The sequence below is a fragment of the Podarcis raffonei genome, chromosome 3, assembly GCF_027172205.1.
Source record: "Podarcis raffonei isolate rPodRaf1 chromosome 3, rPodRaf1.pri, whole genome shotgun sequence".
In the NCBI taxonomy this organism is placed as follows: Eukaryota; Metazoa; Chordata; class Lepidosauria; order Squamata; family Lacertidae; genus Podarcis; species Podarcis raffonei.
Window position 1 is genome coordinate 67,697,833 of NC_070604.1, and position 24,327 is coordinate 67,722,159.

The 24,327-nt window shown below is 42.2% G+C and overlaps 1 protein-coding gene across 8 annotated transcripts; it reads left to right on the forward strand.

The window, feature by feature from the left end:
- Positions 1-3,415: 3,415 nt before the first annotated feature.
- On the forward strand, positions 3,416-24,037 carry PCMT1 (protein-L-isoaspartate (D-aspartate) O-methyltransferase). Of its 8 annotated transcripts, none has more exons than XM_053382147.1 (9): positions 3,416-3,718; positions 10,671-10,775; positions 11,088-11,119; positions 12,105-12,209; positions 17,209-17,329; positions 18,059-18,144; positions 18,773-18,942; positions 20,732-20,829; positions 22,606-24,037. In XM_053382147.1, the coding sequence occupies exons 1-9, from the start codon at positions 3,457-3,459 to the stop codon at positions 22,632-22,634; spliced, it is 1,008 nt and encodes a 335-aa protein (XP_053238122.1). In that variant the 5' UTR covers positions 3,416-3,456; the 3' UTR covers positions 22,635-24,037. The 8 variants fall into 8 exon arrangements, with proteins under 8 accessions (XP_053238122.1, XP_053238124.1, XP_053238125.1 ...); XM_053382149.1 differs by having other exon boundaries at positions 3,417-3,718; positions 20,732-20,841; XM_053382150.1 differs by lacking the exon at positions 20,732-20,829 and having other exon boundaries at positions 3,420-3,718.
- The last annotated feature ends 290 nt before the right edge of the window (positions 24,038-24,327 follow it).

Sequence of the window (24,327 nt, forward strand, 5' to 3'; positions counted from 1 at the left end):
GAGAACAAAATGTGTTTGGTTTGGAGGATTCATTTTTGTGCAAGACAAAAACAGCACTTGATTTCATGTGACAATCTCAATAGCATCGCATCCATGCCCCCAGATCTTACTTGCTCAGTCATATGTCTCACTGTGTTCAATGAGGTTTATTCTCAGATAACTATACATAGGGTTGTGGCTGTAAACTCAAACTGGGCCAGGAGTTATTGGTTATTATTTACTTTCAAAAATTATAATGGCTGATGGGTACTTAGCTCTGCATAGAAAAGGACTGAAAAATAGTATAGCATACATATCGGATAGCTTCTTGGCAGCTACTCTAGCCTCTATAAAAACTACATGATTTCAAGTGGTGTAGTTAGGTAATTTTAGACTCTGGACTTAAAAGTATTATGGAGGGTACCCCCTTTAGAAGGCAGTGTGTATTATTTTGTTACTTCAAAATGTGGTAAATCAGCCCTGAGTGGGGCCTTGAACTTCTGTTCCAAAGTTCTGCCCTCTAAGCAGTTTATGTAAGGTAATATTAAATATTCATAGGAAAATACTGATAAAATCAACACAACAAAAGTAGGCATAATATAATTGTAATATATTTATTATAATATAGATAAAAACAAGCCTTCTTAAAAACAAATATATACAAAAAATAACATTTTTAGCAGACATTGCACACAGTACAACAAAGAAGTTTGCCTATAGGCAGGGAGTTCTGAAGAACAGTGCTGCCATAATAAAATATTTATTCATCTCAAGTGTGCAATGAACAGTAAATGGCTCTTGTTAAAATAATTCTCCCTCTCAGGTACATAAACTGCAGATTCTGGGATTCTTCCTCATCCAAATCTAGGCAGAGTTGAGGAAGTGTGAGCAATTGCCAATAAATTAATTAAAGAAGCATGTTTCCCTCACTCAGCTCTATCTGCTGATGGATGGCCACACCGACTCGGCCCCGAACACACTGACCAGATGCTTGGAAGCTGTGGCTGGATGGTTTCGTGGGAGCCGATTGAACCTAAATCCTTCAAAGACAGAGGTCCTATGGCTAGGTCGGGATGGCATGGGGATGAGGGACCAACTCCCTTCTCTTGCGGGGGCCCAATTAGTGCCATTGCCTTCCGTTAAGAGTTTTGGTGTAATCCTTGATGCCTCTCTTTCCATGGAGGCGCAAGTTACAGCAACAGCCAAGGCGACATTTTTCCACCTTCGCCGCATCAAGCAGTTGGTCCCTTACCTTTCCTGCCCCGACCTGGCCACAGTGATCCATGCGACGGTCATCTCCAGGCTTGACTACTGTAATTCGCTCTACGCGAGGCTGCCCTTGAAGCTGTCCCAGAAACTCCAGCGGGTACAGAATGCTGCAGCGAGGCTCCTCACGGGGTCTCTGCCATGGGAGCATATTCACCCAGTGCTTTTCAAGCTGCACTGGCTCCCGGTGGAGTACAGGGTCAGATTTAAGGTGCTGCTTTTGACCTTTAAAGCCCTTCATGGCCTAGGACCCTCGTACCTATGGGACCGCCTCTCCTGGTATGCCCCACGGAGAGCCTCAAGGTCCATAAATAACAACACCCTAGTGGTCCCAGGCCCTAAGGAAGTTAGATTGGCCTCAACCAGAGCCAGGGCCTTTTCAACTCTGGCTCCGGCCTGGTGGAACGCTCTGCCTCATGAGACCAGGGCCCTGCAGGATCTGATTTCTTTCCGCAGGGCCTGTAAGACAGAGTTGTTCCACCTGGCCTTTGGCTTGGAGCCAATTTGATTCCCTCCCTCCCTCTCTCTCTTTTTTCTTTTCCTTCTCCTCCTGCGATGAGGCTACATTTTAATATTTTAAAGTTCCATTATTTTAATGTTGTATTTTATTTTTGTTTTTAAGTTGTAATCATTCATCTTGTTTTTATTATTGCTTGTAAGCCGCTCTGAGCCCGGCCTTGGCTGGGGAGGGCGGGGTATAAATAAAAAATTGTTGTTGTTGTTGTTGTTGTTGTTGTTGTTATTATTATTATTATTATTATTATTATTATTCTCCTCACAGGTTAGATGGAACAGCATTCTTGACCCTCTCCTTGACTTGGCTGTTTAACAAGAGTGCCTCTTCCTCTTTGGGTGGGCCTTATAACTTTAACCTCTAAGTGCTATGTGCATACAGTGGTACCTCGGGTTACACACGCTTGAGGTTACAGACTCCACTAACCCAGAAATAGTACTTCAGGTTAAGAACTTTGCTTCAGGATAAGAAGAGAAATTGTGCTCCGGTGGCGCAGCGGCAGCGGGAGGCCCCATTAGCTAAAGTGGTGCTTCAGGTTAAGAACAGTTTCAGGTTAAGAACGGACCTCCGGAACGAATTAAGTACGTAACCCAAGTACCACTGTACTTTAGGTGTGCCCTGCCTGGGGAGCTAAGTGAGTGCTGTGTTGTGTGTGCTCCCCTTCCTGTCCTTGGTGGGTTATGCTCCAAAACAGTGGTTATGAGGAGCATAAAAGGATTCAGATCCCTGCCTGGAGGGATGCTTCAGAACTGGCAGTAGGGGTCAGTTTTGGATGTGCTGCTTGGACTGATAAGAGTGGGGGCAGAGTGGCATCGCCATGGGGGTTGTATGTATGGTGATGCAATGGTGTGTGCTGCAGATACACCTATCTTGCTGAGAGTTCATTGGCTCCCTCCATGGGTGGGCAGCATGTGGGCATACCTGGCATCGCAGACGCAACTTAGTGGGCACTGGCTGTTTTCAGGGGTGTTGAGGGCTTGTTTGCCATTTTTGTAGTGCATTTTCTCATTGGATGTGTTGTCCCTCCCAGCTGAGCACACACCAGATCCATCAGCAATTCCACAAACATTCCCCAGCCCTATCGTTTTAGTGGGCAACATCCTTGTAGCCCCTTTCTGTTGTTTCCACTGTCTCTTTTTGTATGTCACTGATTTTTTTGTTTTGTTAGGATTTTCTCTATGTTGTACCCAGTGCTGGGATTGGTGGGCTATGAATCTTTTTTTCTTGATACATAAAAATCATGTGGCCCCATTACATATACTGTATGTCCTATGTGCCGCCGCCGCCACCACACGACAGAAAGCGTTTTGCGTCCAGCCAGGCGCGTATGTTGCGCTTTGCTCCCTGCCGGCGACGCTGCGAGACTTTTCACCCCCTAAAACTGAGCTCTGCCTCAAAAGCCTACCCACATTGCACTGCAAATAAAACTGCAAATGTGCCTTATGGGCCATGCCACGGTTATTTATAGCCCGACAGGAGAACCAGTCACATGCTTCCGTTTAAAGGAGCAGCCAGCTTCCCACAACCTCGGCTGCGAAGCCCCTCGCCGTCCTCCGCAACCCCAAGAACCCAGCCTCCTACTCCGCCCCTCCGCTTATCACCAAGAGGTTCCCCCCTTCCCGGCCCGCTCCCCTTTATTCCATGTACTGCGCCTGCGCACACCAGCCGCGGTTGCCCGGCGGCGGCGCCCGTTCAGAATGTCGAGCGCGCGGGGGGGCGGGGGAGCAGCCCCTCCCTCCGGCGGACGCGAGGCGGCGGCAGCGGCGGCGGCAGCTGCTGCTGCGGAAGGGAAGGAGGCGGCGCCTGTGTCGGCGCTGGAGGTTGTGTCCTTCCTGGGGAAACTGCTGTGCGCAGTCGCGGCACTGAAGGCGGCTCTCTACCTGCTCCGCAGAGTCTGTCTAGCTATGGCCTGGAAGTCAGGAGGCGCCAGTCACTCCGAGCTCATCCACAACCTCCGCAGTGAGTGCGTCTGTGGTGTGCGCGCCGGGGCCGGTGGCCAAGGAAGGGGGTGGGAGGAGGAGGAGGCAGAAGGAGGGGCCAGGGCGCGCGCAGTCCATTCATGTACCACACATACACAAGCGCGCGCGCGCGCGAACCCCGTCGCTAGGGAGTGACCGTTAGTTGTCGGCCCTCAGAAGCGCGCGCTGGGGTGCCTTCGCCAACGGCCTTCGCGCCTGGCGGCTGCTGGAGACGTGGGCGGGTGGGAGGTCGCGAGCACCGCGAGGGGGGGGGAGAGAGAAAAGAGAGTCCCCGCAGTCGAGCGGGTGTGTCTCGGTGCGGCGGGAGCTTGCTTGAGGGCGGTGGCTGCTGTCGCCACTACTGGAAGAGAGCAGGGCTGAGTCCCTCCGCTGTTTCGGAAGCGGCAGCGACAGCCTCGGCTGTCCACACAGCTTCGCCGCTGGGCCCGGCAGTCCGGGTAGAGGTGCCTCTCTCTCTCTCTCCCGGTTCCGTTTCCGCTTCCCGCGTCTTAAGGGGGAAGGCAGCTAAACGGCCGGCTCTCAGCTGTGAGCATCGCGCATCGGACCTGCCAAACGCCTTTTTAATATAAAATAAATAAACATGCGGGTTACCTACTGCAGGGGGCATGTGTTAGATGTCGTTTCCCACCCACAGGCAAACAACCGGTGCGTAGCTCACAAAAGCCGGAAAGTGCTAGGTTTTTCAAGTCGTTAAAGGCAAAGTTAGGTTTCAGGTTCATGTGACTGCAGAGAAGAATGAAACCATCTAAATCTAAAATGTCCCTTGGATAGTGTGACAGCTGCTCTTTCGCTCTCCCCTCAGTCATTATGCAACCTCTAGTGAGTCTCTTGGGGTGCTTCTCATCGGTTCAGCTGTTAACATCTTTGTTTGCCTGGGAGCCGCCACCCATGTTAATGTGTGCTGCAAATGCGAATCCCATAATGAGAAAGTTGGATGAAATGGATAATTTGTTGTTTTTATTTAGTTACAATAATTGATTAACAGCCTAATAAAAAAAAGTCACTTATTGGTGCACACAAAACAGATATCAATATACAATTCAACAAAATTTAAAAGCAGGTATGCATAACTTGTTTACATGGCCGGGTAGGCTTGCTGAAACAAAGTTTTTAGTCGGTGTCTAAAGCAACATAATGAAGGTGTTTGTTCAGTGCAAGTTTTGCGCATTGAAGCTGTGGAAGTAGGCACATAAGGGGCTAGATGACCCCACAAACAAACTGCTCCCAAGCTGTTACGGGCTTTATATGCTAATAGTAAGACCTTGAACTTGGCCTGATAGCAAATCAGCAGCTAGTGAAGTTCTTTGAGTTGCAGTGTAATATGCTAGTAGGTTCTCACTCCTGTCAGCGATAATGCTATAGCATTCTGCTCTGACTGCATCTTTCAGAGCAATCGCAAGGGAAGCCCTGTATATATCATACTTTAGTAGTCCACTTTCAGAATTACTAATTCCCTGGGTTTCTTTGGGCAAGCTATCCTAGTTGAGGAATGGCTGAAGCTGGTGGAAGGTGCTCCTAGCTACGGAGATCACCTGAGCCTAGTTAGTGAGAGCTGGGTCCAAGAATAACTCCAGACCATGTACCTGCATGTTCTGAGCAATCCTTGGAGGCAACTGGCCCATTTCAGTTCCCATCCTTGGAGGCAACTGGCCCATTTCTGCGACACAGGAACCACTCACCCACAGAGCCTCAGCCTTGCTTGGATCAAAGTTCTGTTTATTTGTCCTCATCCAGCCTACCATTGCATCCAGGCACTAGGCCGCCACTTGTGCAGCCTCTCCTGTTTCAGATTTTATTGAGAAATAGAGCTGAGTGTTCTAATAGTCTTTTTATATGCTTTTTCTTACCCTGAGACCATCTTTTGAGGGGTGGGAAAGGCATACAATAAATTATTATCAGCACCTTGCTTCAAATGTCCTAATGACCATTCCTAGCAGCTTCATATAGATATTAAACAACATTGGTGATAGTATAACACCCTGTGGCACTGTCATGGGACCAAAAACCAGTTCCCTAGTCTTACTTTCTGGACTCGGTCCTGTAGGTAAAATTGCAACCCCCCGTAAGCTATTTAGGAGGATAGCATGGTTAATGGTAGCAAAGGAAGGACTTATTCCTCTTGTCCCATTCTCAGTAAAAGTGATTTATCAGGGCAGCCAAGGCAGATTTGGTCACATGGCCAGGCCTAAACCCAGATTGGAATCAGTAGATAAACAGCATCCATAAATGCTTACTGGCACCTCCCCACCCCCCAATGTTAAAAGTGTGGCACTTACTGTATCAACTTCATGGTGAATTCTGGCACAGGGTTGATTTCTTTAGGAGTGGGTGTTGTTTCTTTCAAGTCAGGGATCACCTCCTCACACTATGAAGTGTTAACCATGCCCTCAGTCCAGCCAGTCACACCCCTCTGCTAGATTTAATAAGCCAAGAAGGAGCCATGGTTGGGCACAGAGCAGCAGGTGCCTTGTCAACATCACCAGGCTGCATAAATCGAAAGTAATCCCACAACATATGACAATCTGCGGTAGTGATACCACAAATATAAATTAGTGATGTCATTTGTTTGATGGAGTTGTGATTTTTGTTTATTAAAGCATTTGGGGCTATTACTAAATTATATGGGTTTGTACAAAAAGCACCCAAATAAATGAGCAGCAGATCTCGAAAGTAAGAAATCCCATTCCTGTTCCATGAAGTATTTTACAGGAGAAGCTGGTTGGAAAAGATTTATAGGTCTTAGTCAAAAATCATTTGCAGCAGCTCTTGCTGTCTGTTCCTGTTTTCGTATTGCAACTAAGCAAATAGCTTTAGTATCCTGTTTGTCGTATTTGGGAATGTAGCAAGTGATTTAAAGAGCAGAGTGAAAAACAGCTGGAATTTTTTTGAGATTTGTTTTATATTACACTGTATCTTAATACTTTTCCTGTTATATATGTCTATAAACTCATTATAGGACAGCAGCTTTTAAATTTTGGAGGCAGTTTTAGTATGTGTCAGTCTCTACTTGCGAAATAATACTGATAATTTTTATTTATTTATTCCCCCCCATCTGGCTGGGTTACCCCAGCCACTCTGGGCAGCTTCCAACACATATAAAAACACAAAGAACATCAAATATTAATAGTAACAATCTTATATAATGTAAAAAAGTCACAACATATCAAATAAAGGAATATTCAATAATCCATTAGAATCTAATAGTAAGCAGTTGTTTACCATAAATAAATTGGGCATGTGGCTTTTTTTATGCCTCTGACAACAGAGGAATTAGACCGCCAAGACCACATAACACCGGTCCTGAAAGACCTACATTGGGTTCCAGTACTTTTCCGAGCACATTTCAAAGTGTTGGTGCTGACCTTTAAAGCCCTAAACGGCCTTAGCCCAGTATACCTGAGGAGTGTCTCCACCCCCATCATTCACTGAGGTCCAGCTCCAAGGGCTTTCTGGTGGTTCCCTCACTGCGAGAAGCAAAGTTCCAGGGAACCAGGCAGAGGGCCTTCTTGGTAGTGGCGCCCGCCCTATGGAATGCCCTCTCATCAGATGTCAAGGAAATAAACAACTATCTGACTTTTAGAAGACATCTGAAGGCAGCCCTGTTTAGGGAAGTTTTTAATGTTTGATGATTTATTGTATTTTTTATATTTTGTTGGAAGCCGCCCAGAGTGGCTGGGGAAACCCAGCCAGATGGGTGGGGTTTTATTTATTTTTTTATTTATTTGAGTGTACTTCTATAAAGGAAACATAACTTTGCAACATTCTGACTTCAACAGCACATGCATAGTTATATTTTATGACTGTGTATGTCCATAACACTCATTTTATTTTGTTTCTTATTTATCTATTTCCAGTATTTTATACTTATCCTTTGTAGAAAAATATGCGTAGGTAGCCAAAAGGATCTAGGTCAATAAATATACAAAAATAATAATTAAGTGCAGAACAGGAGTCAAAGACAACACCAGAAAGATTTAACTTAAGGGATTTAAATTTAACTAAAAAGAGAAGGTATGCTGAAGTTAATCTATTCTGCCTGACCTGCCAAATATTTAAAAACATTTCTCTGTTAAGAACATATGGCTTCCTCCACCAACCCATCACTGGAAAATCAATGATACTGTCTAGCAAAGCAATAGCGCTTCCTGAGAATAGTGTAGGGAAGGTGGGCTTGTGTTATTTCTCTCCCTACGCCCCCTCTCTTATTCTTGATGTTGTAGGGATAAAGAGTTAAAAGCTACATCATAGTTTATTAATAAGGTAGGGGTGTGAGCAGGGACTTAAATAAGCTGCAGATTTGTTTCAGAACCTTTTGCAACATAAATATGTATGGTGCTTGCAGGCAGGACAACAGCATGATGTAGTTTGAATTCTGCTACTAAATAATGAATATGACTCTTAGTACTTAAAAACCTTGGAAGGTGTTACATAAATTCTAGTGCTGCTTTGCAAATTTTGGATGACAATTTCAGAATGATTTTCACAGCCCTAAAAATGATAGAAATGTGATAAAATGAAATAGTAAATATCCAGAAATGTGACACAGATAGGGTGGTATTCAGCTAGGTATTAGTGAACTCATTGAAATTAATGAGCATGACTAAATATTATTTTAGAACCTGATTCTTCCCCTGTAAAATCATGCTCAATTGTCGTTTTTAAATCTTCTGATCAAGAAGCTAACCAATCACTATGTCAAAGAGCACATTTACTTTCAAAATTCACCCTTAAAATCATTCTAGTTTGAAGTCTAGGAAAAAAATGATCTGAAAAATATATCTAGGCTCTTACAAAGCTCTGTTTTCTGTTGCAGCTACTAGTATGTGTTTTTGAACTTGTTTTTCAGGAACTCTCTAAAAAAAGAAAGAATTTTTTTTACTAGTAGATAGTGCTCCACATCTGGGGTGAAATGTTAGTTATCAGACTGTTATTTTTCTCCCCTTCCCCCTTGTTATCTTCTAGTCATTTCCAGATTTTTAAAAAAACTGTTTTTCAAAATGAAATGTATTGGTTTTCCAACCCCCTTGCCTATGACTATTTTGTTCATTCTCACAGCAAAGTTGAACATATTATGGGTTTGAAGATTATTAAACAATTCATAGTTTCTTGAACTCTCTTCTCAGGTTTATCTATAACTTGTACTATTGCTGAACCACAATACAGTAGTGTAGTTCTTATTTTACGACATAGTTGGGAAGAGACCATAGTTCAGTACCTGAGCGCATTATTTCACACAAAAGGTTCCCAGTTCAATCCCTGGCACCACCTGTTAAGCGGGTCAGGTAGCAGATGAGAAAGACATCTGCCTGAGACTCTGGAGCTGCCAATCAAAGTAGACAGAACTGGACTATGTGGACAAATAGTCCAACCTGGAATAAGGCAGTTTTTATTATCTTAGATGTTGCATAATTATTTCTTCTGCAAGAATATAGTTCTGCAATCCACAGAAACAGGGACAAGCCTTAATTAGTTTAAAGTGAGGTAAGGAGGCTGGACCAAGAAGCAAATATTGCTAAAGCAATATTTTAAGGAATAGGGACCATAGAGGTACTGTATTCTAATAATGAAACACGGTTATCATATTTAGTTGTAAATCTATTTTTATGCTGTTGCAGATGTACTCTGAAGCTTTTCTCATTTGTTCTTCTAAAAAATGGGAGGTTAGGAACTGGTTGACCAAAAAATAAATAAAACAACATACTTATTGAGGGGGTGGGAACCAGCATGACTTGGTCTCAGCGCTAAACATGTGCTGATATAATGCTTGTCAACAAAGGTACCATAGTCCCAGCCACTAAATCAGTAATCAAGGCAGGCAGGAACTGGATTGTACATTGTGGATGTTAATTCAATTTTTCCTCATTGACAACTATGCTGAAATAAGATTAGAAGATACACTCTCAGGGTAAAGCCCCATCTAGAGTTCACATATTTTCTTTCTGAAAACTGTGGCACATTTTTCAGAGTGTGGAACTGGAGAGACTCAGATGTGTTGATACACATTGGATTTGCCAGGCTTTATATAACTCAAAGAGCTGCAGTGGTCTATTCTTTGCTGTGTTAGAACAAGTATAGCTGAATTTTGGTTACATGTGTTCTCTGCCGCGGTCCCATTCCTGCCTGTATTTCAGTGCTCTATGTGCTTAGCTGCTCTGCTAAAGAAGAACTTAGGAAATGTGGCACATAACCTTAGCAAGGGGGGATCAATCCAGAAACAGTCAATCACAGGCCAAAGTCCTAGATGAGGAATTTGTCCAAACAGGCAAGACTAATATTTGGCCCACCCCAAAATTCAGGTTTTATCTGGAAGCACTTACACCCAGGCCATCTCTAGAATAACAAAGGGACTGGCAGGGATAGGATAAAGCGCTTTCCCCACTCTGAACCCTTAAATAGCTGACTGTAACAATAACATCAGCACTACGCAGTCCAGAAGACTCGTAGTCCAACTCCTAATTTATTTTGACAGTGGGTTTTCATAGTAATGTTGAAGTGATGAATTTCAGCTTCCATAATTTGCAGATAAACTAACATGGGCATAATGTATATCATTGCTGTAGGCTATATTTTAAAGTAGCATCTTCCTGAAGTTCCCCGATGTGAGTTGGTTCACTTCAGAGCCATTGAAGAAGGGAAAAGCCAAAACATTTTGCTATAAGAAAGTAATCTCTTTTTTATAATCTCTTTTGTAATAAATATACTGTATTGTTTCAGTAATTAACTCAATCCTTCCTGGATTCATAGCAGACATTTGCATTACTGTTTGATGCTTGAAAAATTCTCTCCTATAAACTTTTACAACTGAGCATTACATCAATTGACTGACCACTTGTGTTTTTTTCTGAAGACTGTGGTACATTTTATTTTGTAGTTTCAGTATAATGGTATTGTGGAATAATATTCCCTTATATTTTGATTTGCCTTTCTTCCAGAAAATGGAATAATCAAGTCAGATAAAGTATTTGAAGTAATGCTTGCAACAGACCGCTGCCATTATGCAAAATGCAACCCATATATGGATTCTCCTCAATCAATAGGTATGAAAATTATGTATTCAAAGTCTTTAACGATGACTAAAAGCTTTATTTTCCTACGGCCTTGTTGTGTTGAACCAAAGATGAACTGTTCCAGAAGTGTTGCAAATGCCATCTCGGTAGTCAAGATAACTCCACAATTAATTGGCTGCTGTTGTAGCAATGATTTGCTCTTGGAAACTGTTTCTTTGTCATTATAATACTTCAGAAATGATATATCTAAGTCTTCATTTGTTGGCTAGCAAAGGTGCTGATGTTGAACATTTTGATAAGTGAGCTGTTTGTTACTCATATCATACTTTAAATGTTTTATAGGATTTCAAGCAACAATCAGTGCTCCACACATGGTAAGCGTTATATTTATATACTGTCAGTCTGCCTCCTTTAACAACTAAACTTTCATTTTCCTCTTTCTACCCTGATGACACACCCCAGTGTAGTACACGGCAGGGGGAACCCTAATGCTTATCCCCCACACCCTTTTTAAGTTACGGGTAGGTAGCCGTGTTGGTCTGCCATAGATACACTGAAACTGAAACAGTTTCAGTGTATCTGAAGAAGTGTGCATGCACATGAAAGCTCATACTAATGACAAACGTAGTTGGCCTCTAAGGTGGTACCGGAAGGATTTTTTTTTAAAAAAAATTTGACCCTTTTTAAGGATACTGTTAGTTGTTAGTGGTTTGAGAAGGTAGGTTTTTTTCTGTCCCTCATGTTTTTCTTTGTGGGTGGGGTTGGCTTCCAACTGTGACACCCGTTAACATTCCATATCATAGTTGCTGTCAATAGTAGACTTGATTGATAGATTCACAGTCTGCCTGGCACAAGTTTCTTTTGAATGCTTTTCTGTCTTTCTGTGTCTAGGCTCATTCTGTAAGCTCAATAGATTTTATTAGGGTTTATAGAGAAAAATACAAAACTTAATAGCAAATATTAAGCTCATGGGTTCTTGTCAGATAACCTTTGGGGGTCCTAAAAGCTATTTTTTATTTAGTAACATATTTCTGTGTATCCTGGGCTTGGTCCTCTGAACTGTTATTGTGTAAATGGACAATTCTGAAATCAAATTTGGGTAGCTAAAGGGTTTGGGGATCTTTTTACATTTACAAATTGACAGTTGACATACTTATCTTTATGTGGTTTGAAACTGCAGCTCTTAAATTGTGAAATTGTTTGATATCTATAACAGCTTGATTGAGTTCAGTGACTGGATTCTCTGTAGGGAATTGCATAGTTTGAATTCTTTATGAAAGAACATAAAATCATAGCATTGTACATTGGGCGAAACCAAAAGTAAAATACCAACATCTTTTCCTTTTTTCCTTCGGTCAGCATGCATATGCTCTAGAACTCCTATATGAACAATTACATGAAGGAGCCAAAGCCCTTGATGTAGGATCTGGAAGTGGAATTCTTTCTGCATGCTTTGCACGAATGGTGAGAGGACAATTCTTAACCACTTACGATAAATATATGACTCTTGTTAGGTTTCTGTGTGCATTACAAAATGCTTTATTTTTTATGTCTTTACAAGAGAATTGCAAGGACTTGATTCTGATATTATTTTATACTTTTAGAAGGATAGGTCTTTTGGGGTATCTTTACACCAATGCCTTACTGTTTCAATAAAGTCCAGCTCATAAAGAACATGAAGCAATACTAGCTCAAATCAGCTCATATTTTTGTTTTTTGTATTTAATGCCACCTAATAGTTGGATTGAATATTTTGAAGAAAGTACAGCCCATGAAGTATGGAAGTACTCCATTCTGGGGCAAGTTCCTGTGTAATGCTTAGTAATTATAACCGGAAAAAGGATGCTTTAAAACAGGGCTAGGGATCCTCAGGGCTAAGGGATCCCTCCAGACCTCTCTATCTGGCTCTTGGGACTCTCCCCCAGTGAAGCCCATCCTCAGACTTCACTGGCCCTGCTCTGCACCCTCCTTAAGTGCTTTTACTTTGCTGGAATATGCATTGTGAAAATGCCTCTTGTCTGCCTGGGTAGAAGATGCAGAGATGTGTAGAAGCATTTGACTTGTATGTAGCTGGAATAAAGCTTACTGTACAAATGTAAGAATTGCATCCATTGCTCTGCTGACTTGTTGCCTCTGGCCCATTGACCATCAGCATGCAGGTTCCCCAGAAGGTTGCTCATGAGGCATTCATGCTGCAAAATGTTTCACATCCCCACTTCAATACCTTTCTCAGTGATTTTTCTTACTGATCATGTAAGAAAGCAAGCAGGGGTGTGCAGGATTTTCTGTTTCTATTTTCTTTTGCAGAGTGTGCGATGTGTATGACATGCCATTAATATAGAAGTAGACTCCAGACTCTGCATATAATAATAATAATAATAATAATAATAATAATAATTTATTATTTATACCCCGCCCATCTGGCTGGGCCTCCCCAGCCACTCTGGGCGGCTTCCATAAAAACCAAAAATACAGTAAAATATCACACGTTAAAAACTTCCCTGAACAGGGCTGCCTTAAGATGTCTTCTGAATGTCAGGTAGTTGTTTATCTCTTTGACATCTGCTGGAAGGGCGTTCCACAGGGCGGGCGCCACTACCGAGAAGGCCCTCTGCCTGGTTCCCTGTAGCTTTCCTTCTCGCAATGAGGGGACCGCCAGAAGGCCCTCGGCGCTGGACCTCAGCGTCCGGGCAGAATGATGGGGGTGGAGACGCTCCTTCAGGTATACTGGACCGAGGCCGTTTAGGGCTTTAAAGGTCAGCACCAACACTTTGAATTGTGCTCGGAAACGTACTGGGAGCCAATGTAGGTCTTTCAAGACCGGTGTTATATGGTCTCGGCGGCCGCCCCCAGTCACCAGTCTAGCTGCATTCTGGATTAGTTGTAGTTTCCGAGTCACCTTCAAAGGTAGCCCCACGTAGAGCGCATTGCAGTAGTCCAAGCGGGAGATAACCAGAGCATGCACCACTCTGGCAAGACAGTCCGCAGGCAGATAGGGTCTCAGCCTACGTACCAGATGGAGCTGGTAAACAGCTGCCCTGGACACAGATTTGACCTGTGCCTCTATGGACAGCTGTGAGTCCAAAATGACTCCCAGGCTGCGCACCTGGTCCTTCAGGGGCACAGTTACCCCATTCAGGACCAGGGAATCCTCCACACCTGCCCGCCTCCTGTCCCCCAAAAACAGTACTTCTGTCTTGTCAGGATTCAACCTCAATCTGTTAGCCGCCATCCATCCTCCAACCGCCTCCAGACACTCACACAGGACCTTCACCGCCCTCACTGGTTCTGATTTAAAAGAGAGGTAGAGCTGGGTATCATCCGCATACTGATGAACACCCAGCCCAAACCTCCTGATGATCTCTCCCAGCGGCTGCATGTAAATGTTGAAAAGCATGGGGGAGAGGACAGAACCCTGAGGCACCCCACAAGTGAGAGCCCAGGGGTCTGAACACTCATCCCCCACCACCACTTTCTGAACACGGCCCAGGAGGAAGGAGCGGAACCACTGTATGACAGTGCCCCCAGCTCCCAGCCCCTCAAGACGGTCCAGAAGGATGTTATGGTCGATGGTATCAAACGCCGCTGAGAGATCCAGCAGAACTAGGAAACAGCTCTCACCTTTGTCCCTCGCCCGCCGGAGATCATCAACCAGTGCGACCAAGGCAGTTTCAGTCCCATGATGAGGCCTGAATCCTGACTGGAAAGGATCCAAATGGTCCGCTTCTTCCAGGCGTGCCTGGAGTTGTTCGGCAACCGCTCGCTCAATCACCTTGCCCAAGAATGGAAGATTTGAGACTGGGCGATAGTTGGCCATCGTGGCCGCATCTAAAGATGGTTTTTTAAGAAGCGGTTTAATAACCGCCTCTTTCAGCGGGTCTGGGAAGGCTCCCTCACAGAGGGAAGCATTCACCACCCCACGAAGCCCATCGCCCAGTCCTTCCCGGCTAGCTTTTATAAGCCAGGATGGGCAAGGATCCAGGAGACAGGTGGTTGGTTTCACTCGTCCAAGCAGCCTGTCCACATCCTCGGAGGTAACAGATTGGAATTGATCCCACTCAACTTGACTAGACAGAACTCTAGCACTCTCCCGCCCCGGCCCTGCTCCCACGGTGGAGTCTACTTCTTCCCGAATCTGAGCGATTTTATCTGCAAAAAACTTTGCAAAATCATTGCAGGAGAACATGTGGCCCGTACTGGGCCCCAATGTTGCAGGTGGTTCCGCTAAATTGTGAACCACCTGAAAAAGTCTCCTGCTGCTGTTTTCTGCAGATGCAATAGAGGCGGTGAAGAAATTCTTCTTCGCCGTCGCTATCGCCACTTGGTAGGCTCAACGTTGAGCTCTAACCTGTGTCCGGTCAGATTCGGAATGAGTTATCCGCCACCGGCGCTCTAGCCGTCTCAACGATTGTTTCATTGCCCTCAGATCCGGGGCTGTCCGGGCTCCATGCAATCGGAGAGGGCGCTTCGGAGCCAAACAGTCAATAGCCCTGGTTAACTCCACATTCCAGCGGGCCACCAGGGAATCAGCTGAAAGGCCATCAACATGGGATAAAGCATCCCCTACCACTCTCTGGAAACCATTTGGATCCATTAAGTGGCGGGGGTGGACCATCCGAATTGGTCCCACCTCCCTGCAGAGGGGATGGGTCGCAGAGAAGTCCAGTTGCACCAGGAAGTGATCTGACCATGGCACTTCTTTCGTTTCGCTTTTACTTAGTGTCAGATCACCAACATCCATAGAGGTAAACACCAGGTCCAAGGCATGTCCGCGGCTATGGGTTGGGCCAGACTTATTCAGGGACAGCCCCATGGAGGCCATGCTTTCCACGAAGTCCCGAGCGGCCCCTTGTAAGGTCGTGTCGGCATGGATGTTAAAATCCCCTAGGACGACCAAGCTAGGTGTCTCCAGGAGAACATCCGCCACGACCTGAAGCAGCTCGGGCAGGGAATCCTTGGTGCAGCGGGGAGGTCGGTACACCAAAAGGAATCCTGTACTGCCCCTATTGCCCAACTTCCAGAACATGCACTCGGAAAACTGGGTCTTCCCAATAGGACGCCTGGTGCAAACTAATGACTTCCTAAAAATCACTGCAACCCCCCCTCCCCGCCCACATGACCTGGGTTGCTGTGCGTAAGAGAAACCTGGTGGACAAGCAGCGGCAAGGACAGGCCCATCTGCTTCATCCAACCAAGTCTCTGTTACACATGCCAGGTCAAGTCCTCCATCCATGATCAAGTCATGGATGGCAGTGGTCTTATGAATCATTGACCTGGCATTGCACAGCAGCACCTTCAGGTCATGTGGGTATCCTTTGCTGATTCTAGTATCCATCCGGTCAGGACCAGACCCGGAGGCAGGAATAGTCCTCAGACAACGACTAAACCTGCCTCCTCTGTAATGACGTGGTCTAGTCTTAGCGTAACTCCTCCTCCTACCCGTGATCACTGAGATCGGTTGTCCCAGTGCATCCCCCCCTGTGGAACATGCCCCAGCCATTTTGTGGGCTGGGGCCCACTCCCCGGCAGCCCTGACCCCTCCCCCTAAGAACAAAATAACACCTTAAACAAACAAACAAAACCAATAAAACAATACAAACAAAAAAATAATAATGTAAAAATTACAAAAGCATCAAAATAAAAATAAAAAAATTCCCCAAGCCCAACCAAACATCCATCCCACCCCCACCCGCCACATACAAAAAATCCAAAAGAAATTTTTTTAAAAACATTTTAAAACCATTCTTCTTTTAACATCAACTTGCAACATGGAACACACTCTTATTTTTTAAAAAACCCCACCATATTTCTTTCCCATAATCTTGTAAGAAAATAAGAACTGCCAAGGTCCATCTAGTTCAGTATTCTTTTTCCAGCTAGTGGCTTATTTCCATCATCTCAGTATATCTTAAGAAACCCTGAACTTTAAAAAAGTTGCCTTGTCACCCGTGTAATCCTGCTTAGGTGAATCAGCAGGCAATACTAGTGCTGAACAGATTATATTCTATTACATTTCAAATGCCAATAGAATGTTAAGTTTTAAAAAAAGTTCTGTACATAACAAAATAAGTTGCTATTCATGTATTTCATAGTAAAACTGCTAACATGCAGCACTGGTTTGAGGCCTTAAAATATTCATATCTTCTTGGAATGTTAATTACAATATATTAATATGAAAAAAAAATTTGGGAAATGACTTCGTAAGTATGGACCATGAGAAACTCTAAAGTATTTATGGCAATAACTTTATTAGAAGAAACTTGCATGCCAAACATTCTAAGGCAAAATGGATGTGGTGAAACTGGGGAAGAGAAACAGATAGACAGATAATAGGAAAAACCCGTATTAGGTTTTATCCTTCATCTCCTGTAGCCTTTGCTTATAACTTCAATTGAAAGTAAAAGTAAGAAACTGAATACATACATAGTACATTCCATACCAAAACAAACTTGTTTTGTTTCAGGTTGGTCCCAAAGGACAAGTTGTAGGAATTGATCATATCAAAGAGTTGGTAGATGACTCAATAAATAATGTTAAAAAGGACGATCCCCTATTGTTATCTTCAGGAAGAGTGAAACTGATTGGTAAGTACTGGAGTATATTAACAGTAAAAAATAGGTATAGGAATATGCTTGTTCAATGCAGGGTTTTACTTTTTGTAGTAGGTTTTCTATGAAATATAAACAACTAGAGTAGTTAGGTTTACTATCCAACTTATATAATTTTATTTAATTATTATGTTTACTTTTTGATGGGGTTTTTTAAACAAAAACCTTCCAAGCCCACTAATAACTTCATTTTCAGTTACATGTGCTTAGGTCTGTAATCTTTTGCAAGCTACTGTGCTTAGTGACCAGGTCATGGGATCCGATCTAAGAAGTTTAGCGTTGGCACAGGGAGTCATAGCCTTTCAAACTGGGTTTCATTTGTGGGTCCACTCTGTAAAAGTGTTTCCTCTTTATGGCACTGCAGTTGCACAAGAGCAGAAATCACTAGGAGCCCTTTCCAATCCTCATATACAGCTGCCTTTTGTTGTGTCCACATCTGGCTGCATTTAGTGAACTACTGCTGTTTGGTACTAATTCCCTGGAACCCAGGTCGTTCATTCCCAGTAGAAATTTCAGCTGGGAATCTGATTAAAATTTAGGAGGCTAATTATGGCTATTTTTAATTTCAACATTTTTTTGCTGGTTCCACATAAACTCATAAACTTAGTTAAGATTTCATCTATGAGTTCAGTGTCTTGAATAAGCTGAGGACAATATGAAGTCAGCTGTTCCTCATCCTTGTATACATCTTTTCCCCCCTTGTAGTGGGAGATGGAAGGTTGGGATATTCTGAAGAAGCTCCATATGATGCTATTCATGTAGGAGCTGCTGCACCAGTTGTTCCCCAAGCAGTAAGTGATTTATGCATATATATGGTACATATTGTTTGCTATGATTTTTCTTTATTAATTGAAATGATTAATTGGATGCTTATACCTGCTTTAAATGATGGGCTTTTTAATTAGATTTCATTAAATGAAACACATTACAGCAGTGGAATTTGATTTGGTATACTAATAGGTGATGTTGATGTTTTTTGGAATTGGGGGTGATGGTGGTTTGGAAATGAAAAGCTTTGCACAGTGCAGACCCAAATCCCTTTTAATTTTGTGAAGGCAAATAAAGACTGGGGCATTCCAAACTAGCCCCTCTCCTTTTACCGTACCTGTTTCCAGAACTTAGCTTCCAGCAATTTTTCACGGGGAAGGGCTAGAACTGTGGGCTGTGTCTTAGACCATTAGGCCTAAAAGCTCTTACCATCAAGGAGTATAATACAATATTCTTTGTTATTTTACATTGTACAAGGTAGGGATCTTAGAGTTGTAGCCAACTAAGTAATTAAGACTCAAGAGCAGGCCCATTGAAATTAATGGACCTAAATTAGTAATTTCCATTAATTTCAATGGGTCTGCTTTGAGTATAACTAACACTGCTTAGGAGTACACTTGCTGTGAATAATTAACTTTTTTTAATTTATAGCTTATAGATCAATTAAAGCCTGGTGGAAGGTTAATATTACCTGTTGGACCCGCTGGGGGAAACCAGATGCTGGAACAGTACGATAAGCTAGAAGATGGCAGTGTCAAAATGAAGCCTCTGATGGGAGTGATATATGTGCCTTTAACAGATAAGGAGAAGCAGTGGTCCAGGTGGAAGTGATTTTCTGTTCAACTTTCTTCTTCCACACACTTACACATACAAGGTGAAAGGGTCTTGAATCTTGATTCTTAAGACATAGCTTGCCAAGGCTGCTTTTGCTCCCTGCTTTCTGCTTGACTGTACCACCAAAAGCAACCTCTTGCATTGTTACATCACCACATGCAAGTTTTTGTGTGTCTCATTAAATGCTGGGGAAAATACCATTGCATCGATTGCGTTTATTTCATTGTAACTTGTGTCTTCTTGAGGTTCTCTAGTATAAACTAAAAATATTACCTACATTTTGAAACTAAAGTATTCCCAAAATACAAAGTTCTTATTGCTGTCTTGGGTTAGATTTTGATAAGTATGCATTATATGCAAGGTGCAATAGATCAGACTGTGTTTCACACTTTAAGTCTCTGCCTGACTTCTATAAAGGAAAGGGATTTCCCAGTTTTCAAAAGTTAAACATTGCCCAGAAACCTTTAGAGCAAGCAATCTAATTACGGATATTTTTACATGTTAGTTGTTTAGCTTTAAGACAAGTTCACTATAGTTGATCAAAAGCAACCCAAGCCAAATACTTTACATTTGCTATTTTCAAAGAAGTTGGTATTGGATGTGCGATAATGTTTGTCATATTTTCTTCAAGCTGACAAACTTTTCATTTTCAACAAGCTACCAGGTCACAGAGATTTTTAACTCTGGGAGCTGTCAGGGTTTGTGGAAAGCTTTGTAGTTTAGGGCACACATAACAAAGTAGTCAGTGCTAAAAGGGTGCCTATCATTAGCATGCATATGAATAAGCCAGCAGTCCTACACTGCTGGCTAGATAGAAATGCTTGTGAACTGTCTTTGTTGATGAGACAAACACATGCCTGATTAGCTCTCCAAATCTATAAAGTTTTACTTTTACATTTAATAAAAATATAGCATTTCTAGACACTTTACAGCTGTAGAAATGTCTGTGCAAAAATAAACTAATTAATTTTGCTTTTCTGCCTTCAATGGAAGAGTACTGAGCTACTGCGTAGCATACCGATAACTTCATGAATGAATTGCTGCTGACCAAAAGCTGCTACAGAAAGCTTGTTTCATATTCAGAGACCTAGATTCTGCTGAGCAAATTAATATTTGCTATTTGTTTAAATTCTGTATTAATATTTTATTGATGGATCGCCTTTGCTTCCGAAGTAGATTTAGTACAGCCTTATAACTTATTACTGCTACTAAAAAAACTGAGCCTATGACAAGCAACAGTTACCTCTAGGTTAGTGTGCAATTTCCCATTTTCACCAAAATAGTGTTTGGGTTTTTTTGCTGATAATGGAGAGATAGCTCTACACAGCTAGTATAGGCTGTGTATAGCCCTCTTAGCCTCAAAAAACTGCTGGCAACAGATGCATGGTATTCACATTCTCCCACTCAGTGAAGGTTGCATATTTGGTTATGTCCTTGTAACGTCCTGGGTAGAAGCAGAAACCTTCACCCCTGCAGTTGCTGTTTGGAAGGCAGATAGGTATATTTTCTGTTTTTATGTAATAGATAGATTAAGGAGATATGCTGTAGTGTGTCATAAAATAGGAAGGTCTTCTTTTCATTAAAATCTCCATTAAAGCTAAACACTTTTGAGCTTAGCTATTAGTCTATCCATTATATGAAAACTGACTGAAGTGCCTCAATCAGAACCTCCATTTGGAAATTGGTTATAAATATTGACAGATCTGAATGAAGCCTACTGAAGATCATGAAGGTGTTGCAATAGTCATTAATACAGATATTGCTTAAAGAATTTAGAAACATCAGAGCAACTGGAAGAAGATTCAGTTTACAAAAATGTCAGCTAGCACTCCCGAGATACAAGCTAACAGCTAGTGCAGTGAAGAAAATGCAGAGTGAGTAAGCTGGTCAGTAGGTTTTATGTTTACATTTCAATTAATCTCCAGTATCTCCCTACCTGTAGGGATCAAGCCATGTGTCTAGTTATTTGCACATTGGACACTTCGTTGTAAGAGAGGCTGGATTGGGGCCAGTTCACATAACTGCTTTCTTTTCCCAAGCCTTACTTTTTACAGCACTCCGTTGTGGTGATAGATATGGCTGTCATCACAAGGTGATTGCATAAATCAGTCTATTTAAATACTGCTCATCAAAGTAATTGTATTTCAGAATGAGCTCACAAACTAAAATGTACATCCGTTTATTTGAATGTATGTAAAATTCTAAAAGGTTTCAATTTGAATCACCACAAATATAATCATGAGGAAATCATATCAGGGTTGTGCTTCTGCTGCAAAAGTTCTTAAGCCACAAAAATGCAAGTCTCCAGAAGACCATGACCACAAGACACAATTCCACCTCAGATGTCCTTGCTGCTGCTCCTTTGCTCTGCTTTACACCCCAAATCATTGCATGGCTTTTTCTTGGATTATATTTCCCCCCACAACCAGTGACTGCACCAGAAAAAAATGGGGGCACAGAAGGGGCTGAGCATATGGTGAGCGAGTTGTTTTCTGAAATTAACATAACAGAATATGCTCATGACAACAAGGGGGAGGCATGTGGAGGTGGGTCAAGCTCCTTGTTTGGGGGGGGCACTCCAAAGAGTTGATAGAGTAGCAGTAGTATGAAGTCGTGTATATGGTTTCTGACATTTATGTACGCTTTTACTTTGCCTGTTAGAAAGATACTTGAATACTGTATTTGTATAATCACTATTGATATAGAAGAAGCTACCCACATCTATTCCACTCTGAATCTTTGTCCTTGGCTTCAGGTCTTTCAGTGGTATAGGTACTATTTAGTCCTGGATCAGTTAAAATCAGTTGAGAAAGATGTTCTGAAAAACAAGCAGTATTTTATAATTTGTATTGCTCTGTGATTGGATACTGCTTTGGTCCATGCCTCATCCTTATAACAGTGGAATCAAAGGCTCTGTTCTTTCTGGTTTGTGGATAGGGAACTATAGCTGAAGCAAAGTAACTAGTTCAAACCCCCTCGGCAAGTCCATGACTTGAACTGAACTCCTCAGATTTAAGTCTACCATATTGCGGGCCAACTAGACTTCAAGTGCAGATGCAGACCCTGTTTCCTTTTCAAAAAAACAAATTAGCATTAAGAGGCAATGAAAAGCAGCAGGAGTAGTTGAAGAGTTTAAGCCTTTCCTTGCTTGCTGTTTCTCAGCTACATATATCCTCCTGCCACTCTCCACAAGGATCTCACAGACTCAATGCCTTGTTTGCCCCAGGGTGGTCTGCATTCCTCTGGACAGAACAGGGTCTCCCTGTTCACTGGATTTGAGCCTCTTATCAACACTCTGAAGTCTAATTTTGAACTTAGGTTTCACATTTTGCAGCCTTTGGTGCAGGTTCCAAGAATAACTGGACTATAATGGCAAATGAATCTACAGTATATGGTTTACAGAGAGCTAAGGCATTCTCTTCTTCAGTAAAAAGGTAGACTTGTGATTTTACAGCTAATGGTATTTTAAATGACATTGACGGAAGCATAGGAGGTATTTTTGCTTTGATTTATGTGCACTACTAGTTTGATGTTCTTGACCCTTCTTTTGGCTTAAGTACCTTAACAGGCTTATGCAATTTTGCTGCAGTATCTGAGAACGAGTTTAATTTTGAGGAGTTAAACTTGTAATTTTTGTCCTCTTTTTGCAGGGATGAAATGTAAAAGCTACGTCATCTGACCCAAACATAGTGTTAACAGTGGACTGCTCATCTCCAATTCTTAAAAGCTTTTCAAAACCAACAGCATTGCAGCTTGTTTTGGACTTTGTTACACTGTTATCAGCATGGAAAAGTGTGGTGTTTTTTATTTTGTAGAAGTTAATGCAAGTTTGATAATGAACTGATGGAAAGTTTAAATTTGGGCAAATGTTTCTTTTCAACATGCCCTTATTTTCACCTGTTTAAAGAAGTGAAATATGTCTGCAGAAAGCCAGACAGACCTGCAATTTGTTATCTTCTTTATTTAGGATTGGGAAATGTTCTGAACACTTCTTTCAGCTCCAGTGTTCGTCCATCAAACCGCTTATCTGCACTTTCTGACACTACATGCACACTATATGGTTCCTGTGTTCAGCTGTCTTCTAGATGCTACTAAAATGAGATGAAGTTCTTCAAAGCTTTCAGCGTGGTGTCATAGACTAGCATGTAGTATATACAATCAGCTGCTTTCTTCCCTTTAAAAATCAGATATCGTGTATATAAACTTCAAGACATCAGAAGTGACAGCTCTTGTTGAATACACTGCTGTTCAAGATGGACATAACTGACATAGTTTTCTTCCTTTTACTTGTAGAATAACTTAGAGGTTTATAGTAGAGTATTGTTTGCAAATTTGATGTACCTGAATTTAAAACTGTATAACAAATACTGTGTAAGCTATGTCCTAATCATTGAACAGTTTATGCAATGCTGCTTTGCCAAATAAAATTCAAAACAAAAAGGGTTTGCAAGTGCTATTTTTAATGGGAAAGTGTCTGGGTAGTTGACCCATTTGCTAAACATTAGAAAAGACTTTTACCAACAGCTAATTTTCAGAAGTGTGAAAGTTCTCATGTGATCCTTATGTTGTTTTTGAAACACATGTTCACTTTCTCCTGTTGTACCTGCAAGGAGACGCTTGCTTTTTTTAAAAAAGCAACATGCCTTGAGTGCTTATTGTAACAGAAGGGTGTGGTTTTGTGTGCAGCTGTTGCTACCTATCAGTTAGTGTACATAATCCCTGATGTTTCAAAGATAGGGCATAGATCTGCACAGAATTTGCATATGATTTGTGTCACATGCAAATTTGTGTCCTTTTTGTAGGTGGAGTGCTCAAAAAATAAATAGGTGTCCATAAAAATAAGAAAAGGCACACAGAATGTGACTAGGTAAAGCTTTTCCCTTCATATTATTTCCATACTAGAAAATATTTAACCTGTTGAACTATTCTGCCTGCCACGCAGCTATTAAAGACACAATAACCATGCTTTCCCCCTATGCCAACCCTAAACCAAAGCCTAGGTGGCAATCCTATATTCACTTAACTGCAGAATAAGCTCCATTAAACCCAAAGACATGTAATCTATAAATTTCAATGAAAGCAGCAATGTGTAGTAATTGTTTTACTGTTTTAACTGCTTTATTCTAATTGTGATAAATCATCAGTATCAAGACCAGGGCTTTTTTTCAGCTGGAACTCACTGGAACTCAGTTCTGGCACCTGTCAGGTGGGCACCATTGCCATTCTAAGGGAACAAGGGAGGTGTTCATGGTGAGTTCCAGCGCCTCTTTTTCTAGAAAAATAGCACTGATCAATATGACCTTTTGAAAAGCATAGCTAATACAGGAACAGGATGAGAGAAGAGATCCCAAAGATTTGAGCATTACAGAAGC